Source organism: Ascaphus truei, chromosome 5 (genome assembly GCF_040206685.1).
Source record: "Ascaphus truei isolate aAscTru1 chromosome 5, aAscTru1.hap1, whole genome shotgun sequence".
Taxonomy (NCBI): Eukaryota; Metazoa; Chordata; class Amphibia; order Anura; family Ascaphidae; genus Ascaphus; species Ascaphus truei.
In genome coordinates, this window is record NC_134487.1 from 307,479,436 (window position 1) to 307,492,605 (window position 13,170).

Below are 13,170 nucleotides of genomic sequence, written 5' to 3' on the forward strand. Positions count from 1 at the left end.
AAGAGCACGGGACGGAGAGCGTGCAGAGGAGACCACGTGGGGAGGAGAGTGCAGGGATGAGCATGGGGAGGAGAGTGCGGAGAGGAGCAGGGGACGGAGAGCGTGGAGAGGAGACCGTGTGGGGAGGAGAGAGCGAGGAGGAAAGCATGTGGGGAGGAGAGAGCGAGGAGGAAAGCGTGTGGGGAGGAGAGAGCGGCCTCTGTAACCGTGAGTAAATATATGACATTCTTGGGGGTGCAAATCTCCCCCTCTGTTGCGCTACTGAGAGGGGTAACTATATTGCCAGACCACATGGCCCCTAATTCAGGCCGCCGGCTCTGTTAGAATTTTTGCTAAATTCTGAGAAAAAATTGCCAAGATAATGAAAATGTGGCATATTTTTTCATTATGGAAATCTTGAGAAAATACATTTACGAGAAATGATCAGAAACGTTACATCGGGAGACGTCCCCACGTCTCTGAGTTTGATGTCTTGTGCTGGCCCTCTGCTGGCACTCGTTTTTGGATTGCTTCATGAAAAGGTCCCACAGTATATGTATATTTCCAATTGTTTACTATTAGCTTGGAATATGTGGGCTGTCATACGACCCATTGCAATGCAAATTTTATTTTAAAAAAATCTAATCTAAAATCACTTGACCAATAAACAGGGCGTCAGAAACGGTGTTTGAGATAAAAAGCTGATAAAACTAATCTTATATATACAAAAGAGAATTTGTATCGGGATCTTATTGTAACATTTTTTGCAATGGAAAATTTTGGATTTTTCAAAATAATGTTTTTTTAATGAACGAGGTAAAATAAATGAAATTGAATATAATGTGCGTACAATTTATACAACTCTGATATAATCAAATTTAACAAATGTAAAACAGTCACTGGCATGAAAATACTGAATGAGGAATACTGACACACAAACATTTGGTTTTACAGTGAAGAATATACTGCTACAGGCGGTGCCGGCGGTGCCGGCAGTGCCACTGCACCAAGCCACGCAACCTTCCACGCCGGCCCTGCCTGTAGCAGAATCTGAAACATTTAGAAATGCCCAACAGAGGGCACAAACCTCTTCTCATACTGTATTTATTAGGAGGGGGATAAAGCTTATATATGTTTGCTGAAATTTAATAAATAAGAACATCTTATAATATATAAAACAATATAAACATTTATATGCTACATGCATATCATATAATTTAAAGTAATAATTTATATATTGAAAAGAAGCAGTTATGTTCGTCCTATTTTCCGGGATAATGCGCAGACGCAGGACGTATCAATCCTTATCCATCTCCAACCCACCATTTTGCTGTTTTCCGAAGTCAGCGCCCGTACATAGGTTTGAGATGTTTTACATTGGGAATTCCAGTGTTTATCATCAATGCCACGACAGCCGTGTTTTACAGGTCTGGCTTCTTTACACCTTGTCTCATAAAAGTATTGTTTCACTGGAGAATTACCTGTCTTAATTTCCCCCAAAACAGCTACTTGATGCCCTCGAATGTCAATAGCATTTGATTTGTCTACCACCCATAAGCTTTCACTGTCACAAACTGAATATTCACCTCTGTGGCTTTTGTGTTCTGCAAATCTTTTTCTCCGTGATGTTCTGTTAACCACTGTATGCCCAACATAATCATCCATTAGGTATAGGGGTGGAGGTTCCAAGGGCAGGCTGTCACTTAAAAGCACCCGTGGTGAATTGTAGCGTCTTTGCCTTTGTTGCTTAAAAAGTTCTGCTTCTAATGAGATGACTGGCTGGAAGTCGGACTTCACATTATCCACAACATCCATGTCTAGAAGAATTTCTGCTTTGGGTAACGTACTCTGAGAGTTTTCTTTTGTACCGATCTCCTGCTTGGGAATCTTGCTTTTCACAAGGTCTGCTTGAATAAGTTTAATAAAAAGAGAATTCATTGAGTTTTCTGGCAAATTCCTTTTATCCATGTTGGTAGCGTAGATGCCACAAAGATAAGGAAGAAACATCACACAAAACAGGATGGACATCACCCTATTCACCTGTAAGATCTAGAGGGGAAAAAAGAATAGACTTAGATACAGAAACAATATAATATAACAACACTAAACACAGTAATAGAATCTTCCACGTCCGGGAGAAACCTTAGAGCCCAGTCACGTAAATGGACTGAAAAGTCTCCCCCGGCACTGCAAGGCGTCCTATGGTAAATATGGTAAATATGGTAAATATGGGCCATAGTGTTTGGTTTGCATAGCAGCATATACTGCACAGAAATACAATAATGGACCCTGCAGAGATCTGTAACCATGAAAGTAACTATAATGTGTTATGGTGTCTGATTATATTCTTGGTTAGAGTTAACAATGAGGCAGAAGGAATATACTGTGCAAAATTATATATATGAAGTATGGAAAAATGACAATGAAACTAGTCACAAAAACAAGAACAAGGTCATGCAGATTGTATTATTTCCATTTGACCTTAGAAGGTACTTTGTTTTTTTATACTGTAGGTTGTAGAAACCTCTTTGGGACCAAAATTGATTGAATTTTCTGTAGCTATATTATTGTACTACGACATAACCAAAAGGTGCAGCATTTCAGAGGGTACTTACTGCTGACAAAGGGGACACTGCTCCCGGAACATTATACCTTTTGCTTACGCCATAATAAAATAATGTAAAAATGTGTGTGACCATCATCTGAACATATTACTACTCAGCATGTGCAACTTTAGCGGTCTCGGACGGTGGCCACAGAGAGACCTGCACCAATAGAAATGAGGCCACACAGGCCCCTGCACCAATAGAAATGATTACAAATACACTTCCTGTGAACATATTACACGACACACCCCTATAACATCTGAAGCTGCATCATTTCCTGTCAAATATTTCTACCCCATTATTTAATAACACGAAAGGGGCAGCATGGAGAAATAGAAAGGACTGGGTGTGTTGTTGCTTCCTGTTGACAAAGGGAAATACCAATATTGGGCCAATTTCACATGTATTGTGAACTTGGTCTCCTGCTAGGGAATAAAAATTTAATAAATTTAACAATTTAAATAAAAAATTGTTAAATCAAACTTTCTCAAAATATTCCTATCCAGGTATTATCAAAATAACTAGAAGCACGATTATTAAAGAAACACGTTTGTGTTTCCTGTTCTGTCCTTAGCCAAATTTAACGTCTCACATTACCTTGTTCTAGGGGTGTTTGGGATGAATTGGAGGACATTGGATTTGGTCATTATAGGGTAGATCCAGAGAAGACCGTTAAATATTTATCGATCCGCTAGATTGGGTTAGCGGTGCGCGAAGTCATAACGGATATCCCCAAAGGTGCTTAGCGTTCCGATGTCTTCGCGTTCACCTGAAAAATAACGGATCGCTAACTTTTAACGGACGTCTGGTTTACTCATATGTAAATCATACGGTAATGAGCAGTTCATGTTAGTGCACGGGAATAATGCTACCATATTTTGCACCTTCCAAAAGCTGCCGTTACTCACACCCTGATTATCATGGAGTTATTTCTGGGAACAGCCTAAAAGCAATGTACTGAGTAAAGGACTTAACCCATTCATTACAAACAGTGACATGTGCCACACAAAGATATACAGTATATTAGAGATCATATAAATGTGTGAAACATCAGAAAGTGCAACATGTTTGTGTGATGGAATATGGTATATACTGTCATTATGACTGTATTAAGTATGGGTGTACAATAATATTTATCCATACATATCTCTAGAATAATAATTAATAATAATAACTTTTAATAATGTACAAAGAAATTATATCAAGGAAGGATACTATAAATAACGCTTTAAAAAAAATAACAAAAATACAGTTATCCACATTATAGCAATAATAGCATTACCTTTATGTAATACACGTGAGTAATGTGTCTAACACACGCATTAATACTGGCATTACCTTTATGTGATACACGTGAGTAATGTGTCTAACACACGCATTAATACTGGCATTAGCTTTATGTGATACACGTGAGTAATGTGTCTAACACACGCATTAATACTGGCATTACCTTTATGTGATACACGTGAGTAATGTGTCTAACACACGCATTAATACTGGCATTACCTTTATGTAATACACGTGAGTAATGTGTCTAACACACGCATTAATACTGGCATTACCTTTATGTGATACACGTGAGTAATGTGTCTAACACACGCATTAATACTGGCATTACCTTTATGTGATACACGTGAGTAATGTGTCTAACACACGCATTAATACTGGCATTACCTTTATGTGATACACGTGAGTAATGTGTCTAACACACGCATTAATACTGGCATTACCTTTATGTGATACACGTGAGTAATGTGTCTAACACACGCATTAATACTGGCATTACCTTTATGTGATACACGTGAGTAATGTGTCTAACACACGCATTAATACTGGCATTACCTTTATGTGATACACGTGAGTAATGTGTCTAACACACGCATTAATACTGGCATTACCTTTATGTGATACACGTGAGTAATGTGTCTAACACACGCATTAATACTGGCATTACCTTTATGTGATACACGTGAGTAATGTGTCTAACACACGCATTAATACTGGCATTACCTTTATGTGATACACGTGAGTAATGTGTCTAACACACGCATTAATACTGGCATTACCTTTATGTAATACACGTGAGTAATGTGTCTAACACACGCATTAATACTGGCATTAGCTTTATGTGATACACGTGAGTAATGTGTCTAACACACGTATTAATACTGGCATTAGCTTTATGTGATACACGTGAGTAATGTGTCTAACACACGCATTAATACTGGCATTACCTTTATGTGATACACGCGAGTAATGTGTCTAACACACGCATTAATACTGGCATTAGCTTTATGTGATACACGCGAGTAATGTGTCTAACACACGCATTAATACTGGCATTAGCTTTATGTGATACACGTGAGTAATGTGTCTAACACACGCATTAATACTGGCATTACCTTTATGTGATACACGTGAGTAATGTGTCTAACACACGCATTAATACTGGCATTACCTTTATGTAATACACGTGAGTAATGTGTCTAACACACGCATTAATACTGGCATTACCTTTATGTGATACACGTGAGTAATGTGTCTAACACACGCATTAATACTGGCATTACCTTTATGTGATACACGTGAGTAATGTGTCTAACACACGCATTAATACTGGCATTACCTTTATGTAATACTCGTGAGTAATGTGTCTAACACACGCATTAATACTGGCATTAGCTTTATGTAATACACGTGAGTAATGTGTCTAACACACGCATTAATACTGGCATTAGCTTTATGTGATACACGTGAGTAATGTGTCTAACACACGCATTAATACTGGCATTAGCTTTATGTGATACACGTGAGTAATGTGTCTAACACTCGCATTAATACTGGCATTAGCTTTATGTGATACACGTGAGTAATGTGTCTAACACTCGCATTAATACTGGCATTACCTTTATGTGATACACGTGAGTAATGTGTCTAACACACGCATTAATACTGGCATTACCTTTATGTAATACTCGTGAGTAATGTGTCTAACACACGCATTAATACTGGCATTAGCTTTATGTAATACACGTGAGTAATGTGTCTAACACACGCATTAATACTGGCATTAGCTTTATGTGATACACGTGAGTAATGTGTCTAACACACGCATTAATACTGGCATTAGCTTTATGTGATACACGTGAGTAATGTGTCTAACACTCGCATTAATACTGGCATTAGCTTTATGTGATACACGTGAGTAATGTGTCTAACACTCGCATTAATACTGGCATTACCTTTATGTGATACACGTGAGTAATGTGTCTAACACACGCATTAATACTGGCATTAGCTTTATGTGATACACGTGAGTAATGTGTCTAACACACGCATTAATACTGGCATTAGCTTTATGTGATACACGTGAGTAATGTGTCTAACACACGCATTAATACTGGCATTAGCTTTATGTAATACACGTGAGTAATGTGTCTAACACACGCATTAATACTGGCATTACCTTTATGTAATACACGTGAGTAATGTGTCTAACACACAAATTAATACTGGCATTACCTTTATGTAATACACGTGAGTAATGTGTCTAACACACGCATTAATACTGGCATTAGCTTTATGTAATACACGTGAGTAATGTGTCTAACACACGCATTAATACTGGCATTACCTTTTTGTGATACACGTGAGTAATGTGTCTAACACACGCATTAATACTGGCATTAGCTTTATGTGATACACGTGAGTAATGTGTTTAACACACGCATTAATACTGGCATTAGCTTTATGTAATACACGTGAGTAATGTGTCTAACACACGCATTAATACTGGCATTAGCTTTATGTAATACACGTGAGTAATGTGTCTAACACACGCATTAATACTGGCATTACCTTTTTGTAATACACGTGAGTAATGTGTCTAACACACGCATTAATACTGGCATTAGCTTTATGTGATACACGTGAGTAATGTGTCTAACACACGCATTAATACTGGCATTAGCTTTATGTGATACACGTGAGTAATGTGTCTAACACACGCATTAATACTGGCATTACCTTTATGTGATACACGTGAGTAATGTGTCTAACACACGCATTAATACTGGCATTAGCTTTATGTGATACACGTGAGTAATGTGTCTAACACACGCATTAATACTGGCATTAGCTTTATGTAATACACGTGAGTAATGTGTCTAACACACGCATTAATACTGGCATTAGCTTTATGTAATACACGTGAGTAATGTGTCTAACACACGCATTAATACTGGCATTACCTTTATGTAATACACGCGAGTAATGTGTCTAACACACGCATTAATACTGGCATTACCTTTATGTAATACACGCCAGTAATGTGTCTAACACACGCATTAATACTGGCATTAGCTTTATGTAATACACGCGAGTAATGTGTCTAACACACGCATTAATACTGGCATTAGCTTTATGTAATACACGTGAGTAATGTGTCTAACACACGCATTAATACTGGCATTACCTTTATGTGATACACGTGAGTAATGTGTCTAACACACGCATTAATACTGGCATTACCTTTATGTGATACACGTGAGTAATGTGTCTAACACACGCATTAATACTGGCATTACCTTTATGTGATACACGTGAGTAATGTGTCTAACACACGCATTAATACTGGCATTACCTTTATGTGATACACGCGAGTAATGTGTCTAACACACGCATTAATACTGGCATTAGCTTTATGTGATACACGCGAGTAATGTGTCTAACACACGCATTAATACTGGCATTAGCTTTATGTAATACACGCGAGTAATGTGTCTAACACACGCATTAATACTGGCATTACCTTTATGTAATACACGCGAGTAATGTGTCTAACACACGCATTAATACTGGCATTACCTTTATGTAATACACGCGAGTAATGTGTCTAACACACGCATTAATACTGACATTAGCTTTATGTAATACACGTGAGTAATGTGTCTAACACACGCATTAATACTGGCATTACCTTTATGTAATACACGTGAGTAATGTGTCTAACACACGCATTAATACTGGCATTAGCTTTATGTAATACACGTGAGTAATGTGTCTAACACACGCATTAATAATGCGACTTAACGTTTTGTCAATGTGCATTTTTATCGGTTGACGCGTCTTGGCAATGAAAATCCCAGTTTCTAGTGCTGTTACCTTTATTCAAAGACGTAATTTTTGCCACTCATTCGCTTTGAGGATACCTATTAAACTGAAGAAAAATAACATCCGTTCTAATTTCGTTATTAGCGCAAAAGTGACAGATTTCTGCGGGTGTGCCCCCTAGAGGTTTAGGTTAGCTAGTGCTGCTGGTCATGTTTAGCATCTTCATGCTCGAAGCAGATGGAGCTTACAGTAGTTACTTGTCATACCCAGTACTGCAGAGTACTAATTTTCACATGCGATGATCTAACATGTGGTAAAGTACATGCTAATTTCCAAGAGGTGCACATGTTATTGTGTCACATAGTTACATAGTAGATGAGGTTGAAAAAAGACATAGGTTCATCAAGTTCAACCTATGCTAAATTTAGACAACAGATACTTTATCCTATATCTATACTTACTTATTGATCCAGAGGAAGGCAAACAAATAACCCCATTAAGGGGAAAAATTAATTCCTTCCTGACTCCAAGAATTGGCAATCGGATTAATCCCTGGATCAACATCCTTACCATGTATACTTATTTGGTATATCCCTGTATACCTTTCCCATCTAAAAAGATGTCCAACCTTTTTTTGAACAAATCTATTGTATCTGCCATCACAGTCTCCATGGGTAATGAATTCCACATTCGCTGTGTAACGCAGCAAAGTACATGCTAATTTCCAAGAGGCGCACGTGTGATGCTGTAACGCGGGAAAGTACATGCTAATTTCCAAGCTGCGCATGTGATGGTGTAACACGGGAGAGTACATGCTAATTTCCAAGAGGCGCACATGTGATGGTGTAACACGGGAGAGTACATGCTAATTTCCAAGAGGCGCACATGTGATGGTGTAACGCGGGAGAGTACATGCTAATTTCCAAGAGGCGCCCGTGTGATGATGTAACGCGGGAGAGTACATGCTAATTTCCAGGAGGCGCATGTGATGGTGTAACACGGGAGAGTACATGCTAATTTCCAAGAGGCGCATGTGATGGTGTAACGCGGGAGAGTACATGCTAATTTCCAAGAGGCGCACATGTGATGGTGTAACGCGGGAGAGTACATGCTAATTTCCAAGAGGCGCACATGTGATGGTGTAACGCGGGAGAGTACATGCTAATTTCCAAGAGGCGCACATGTGATGGTGTAACGCGGGAGAGTACATGCTAATTTCCAAGAGGCGCATGTGATGGTGTAACGCGGGAAAGTACATGCTAATTTCCAAGAGGCGCACATGTGATGGTGTAACACGGGAAACTACATGCTAATTTCCAAGAGGCGCACATGTGATGGTGTAACACGGGAAAGTACATGCTAATTTCCAAGCAGCGCACATGTGATGGTGTAACGCGGGAAAGTACATGCTAATTTCCAAGCAGCGCACATGTGATGGTGTAACGCGGGAAAGTACAGCTTTCCTCTAATTTCAAAACTAGAAAACATATCCTTCTTTATTATTAATGCTCGTTACTGTACCAGCAAAAACCTCCCTTTTATCTGATTATTGGCGCAGCGGGTTTCATTAACTCACTATTAGTAACATCCTCCATAACTTCTATATAACGCATGGATTTATACTGGAAACCGCGTGCAAAGATAAACTGGCCGTAATTTAACCAGCGAGCTCCTGATCGCATTTCTGTCCCGGCACCCAGACGTGGCTCCGCTTTGCTTAACTTTTCAATGAACTCCCCACTCACACCTGGGAGAGTGTTTATTGTAACGTGGCCAGTATGAGACCGCTAATTCCTTTTGCAAAATAGTTTTTCTAATGAATGCTTTAACATACAATATTACACATATTATGCTTTGGACACTTTCAGTATATCGGGGTTCATTACAGGGACACAAATCAAGGGTGTTGAAAGCAGTGTAAGAGCAAAAAAGTCAATTAAAAGGTAATATAATATCTGCATGTCACAGGTCTGTATAGTGCCTGTATAGTGTATGTATAGTGTCTGTATCCTCAGTTGAGCAGCCATTAATATTCGCTCTGTGCCTTGGTTATCCCTTATTAGACAGCTACAAAAAGAAAGCAAAATGACTCCATGTAAAACAAAATTGTATATATTTAATCAGTAAAACAAATTCACTTGCACAGGAAATGATGCGGTGACAGTCGAAATCATGCTGAGTTCCATTTCGGAGAAACTATATCCCTTTATTCTATATGATGTGATAAGGGCAGGTGACATAGACTGTAATGGGGTTCTTACCACACCTTACAGAATAAGCCCCTATGTCTATGAATTTGAATATTTATTTTTTGTTTCTACTCCCTCCTGCAATTCTGCCTCTCCCCCCCATGTTAGTCTCAGTGTCAGGACTGGTTGGACATACAATTCTGCCTCTCCCCCATGTTAGTCTCAGTGTCAGGACTGGTTGGACATACAATTCTGCCTCTCTCCCATGTTAGTCTCAGTGTCAGGACTGATCCTCAGTGACGTCACTGAGGGCAGGAGTAGCGATACAGACTGGATGAGTTCTGTCAGCCTCACGCTCCAGTCTGAGCATGCGCGGACACTCACTATGGGCGGTCCTTACCCACAAGCCTTTGGGTAGTCGGCGCGGCGCCACGAGTGACGTCACGCGCATGCGCACTGGACGGATGGTCTAATTTCGCGCAGATTTTTTCAATTCACCCATTATTACTCAGGTATTTAAGGTGCCTTATCCCAGCACATCCCATACTCCTTGATAAAGGACCCCCAGGTCCGAAACGCGTAGGAGGTTCCTGTCCTTGTCCCATCAAGGGGATCTCTTGTTGTCTCTCTGCATGCACGAATAAAGAAGCAGTTTTACTCTACACCTGGCTCCCTGGCTGTGCGCCATTCGTTTTTTCCTTCTGCCTACTACTGGATTCCGGATCCCTCATGGCTGGCACGCCTTTCCATCACCCCTGGAGATGACGTGAGTTTGTTCTTTATGGTTACTAGACTCTTATGGTTAAGTTTGACAGTTGTCATTAAGGACTTACAAGTCTATATATTTACCACCCACTCCCACTGGTATCTCCAGGGTCAAATGTTTATTATTCACTGAACTGGACAGAGTCGTCCTGGGTTTGAGCACCCTATTTTTCTCTATAGTCTCAGTGTCAGGACTGGTTGTACATACAAGTCTGCCTCTCCCCCATGTTAGTCTCAGTGTCAGGACTGGTTGTACATACAATTCTTCCTCTCTCCCCCATGTTAGTCTCAGAGTCAGGACTGGTTGGACATACAATTCTTCCTCTCTCCCCCATGTTAGTCTCAGTGTCAGGACTGGTTGGACATAGCATTATGAATTCAACAACTGTACTTATTAAATACACGTGATTCATTTTTAGTTGGAGACAAATTGTCTGAGTAGTGGAAACCTTTTTGTTCTCCCACTGACAATTCTGCACAGAGACTCTTTTACCGTGAGCATATGTCAATGTAACATGTATATATATACCGTATATATATATATCTATATATATATATATATATATATAGATATATATATATATACACACATCCATATTATGAACACTTAGGCACTGTGCATAATAAGTGTGAGGGCGTGTGAAGGTAGAAATTACCACTATTTTATTATTTGGAAACCTACAGTATGCCTAGGATCTATTTCTTCACAATTGCTGTTCTTTTGCTAGGTTAAAAGTGCAACAGTTATGTCTCTTACAGAGTAAGTTTATCGGGCACCAGTTTTGACATATAACCCCATCGTTTACTCTGTGGAATACATATTCCCCAACCTGATAGGTGATATTATTATTAATATAAAATTGAATCCCACACTTATTCAATTATTCCCAACGTCTCCCTAGCACCATGCTTCCCCCTTTACTTCCACTCCAGAAGACTGAAAGGAAATTGGCAGTAGGCTAAGCTGGAAGCTAGATTGTGCAAATACTTGAATGAGGTCATTATTGGGTGATTCTGCTTCAGGAAGTGATTAGAGTTATATGCAAAAAACAGTCACAGAAACAAAAACTAATAATAAAGAATAGAAACCAGAGAAAAAGTAGGTTTGCATTAAGGTGGTATCAATTACCCACTAACCTTTACACAATACACAGTATTCTATCAGCTTTTTCTATGAAATAGCATTCGGTACCACGATACACCTTTCCATGTATTTTACGAATGCGTACACTGTTTAACGTGAAGATGTAGCTAATGTTATTACTTTAACCGGCACGTCACAGCGAGACTTGCACAAAGCAGCAGAGATGTGCAAAACCTTCGCCCAAGGTCACAAAATACAGTATGTGAAATTTGACTTTTTTGGCCTGCAAAATTGTGCAAAATTGCTAGATTCGCTTAATGTTGATACTTTAAATAGCGCCCATACACCATGTTTCGCTCACTGTCTTTGGATATTTTACTGAAACCTTGTGAAATAGCAAAAATCCATGAGTACTTCTGCAAAATATTAGCCCTTTGAGGCTTGGTTAAAAAAACTCTAAAGAATTTGCAACTTTATTTTGGGTAGTTTCGCACTTCTCTGTTCATAATTTAAAAATGTCACAGTAACACCGCCAGCAATCTGTTCAAGAAGATCTCTTTCAGATCACGGAGGAACATTTGCAAACCTTGTTTAGTTAACTTTTTTAAGACAAACATTATGGAAAAAATTCCTTTCCTCCATTCTAGAGACAATCACAACAGAACTTGCTTTAAAGTATTTTACCATATTGAAGTAGATCAATCTTATCAAAACGTTTATGGACAATGCTCCCTTTTGAAATAAGGTTTTTTTTTTTTTTTTTTTTTACAAATATCATGTTTTGATATATCCCATAAATAGTTTATCCTGTTAGTATTCTCTATGCTGGGTTTCTATTGGGAAACGCGGATGAGGTCCATGATGCCTTTCTTGCATTGAAGTGGACACATGAAAATGCGTCGTCTGCGCAATTAATTGCGCTTAACTGAAATGAGGTATTTTCTATTTCTTGTTTTAAAAAAAGTACACTGTCTTTACATGGCATTTTAAAGGATTATCAAGTTATAAGAAGGATCAGCGTTAGTATTAGGAGACGGGGGTTATGGTATTTTTAAATAAATTACATTTAATAAATACCATTACACACTATTTAAGAGGTTATTTCTTATCTCATATTTCCACTTACGCTCAAAGGGATATCAGATAATTTGACTGTATTAAGCTGCATATCTTATTTGATGAAGGGGCTTAAAATACTGACCCAAAACTTTATAGATCGTTATACTATCTGATGGGAACCTCCCCAGTGAGACAGTTTTGTATTTTATTATCTTGCACTATTATTTTCCACTTTTAAAAACATATCTCTTTCTTGTGAATAACAAGGATGCTAACGTCTCACCAGAATAAAACGAAGACTACTTTTTGTTAATATTTTGTGTTCTTGTAGTGTTCTTGTAGTTTTAATTGTTTGTGAGAACTATTCTTTATTATT

General features: G+C 38.6%; 1 protein-coding gene across 3 annotated transcripts in view; it reads right to left on the reverse strand.

The window, feature by feature from the left end:
- Positions 1 to 743: 743 nt before the first annotated feature.
- NTF3 (neurotrophin 3) overlaps positions 744 to 13,170 on the reverse strand; it is a 67,646-nt gene continuing 55,219 nt past the window's right edge. Inside the window, exons 3-4 of one of the 3 annotated variants that reach the window (XM_075603061.1) lie at positions 3,183 to 3,354; positions 745 to 2,028 (exon numbers count right to left, since the gene is read on the reverse strand). In XM_075603061.1, the coding sequence (XP_075459176.1) occupies positions 1,231 to 2,007 (777 nt within the window). In that variant the 5' untranslated portion in view covers positions 2,008 to 2,028; positions 3,183 to 3,354 and the 3' untranslated portion in view covers positions 745 to 1,230. Of the gene's footprint in view, positions 2,029 to 3,182; positions 3,355 to 13,170 lie in introns of all 3 variants that reach the window. The other 2 variants (XM_075603062.1, XM_075603060.1) reach the window with 2 other exon arrangements.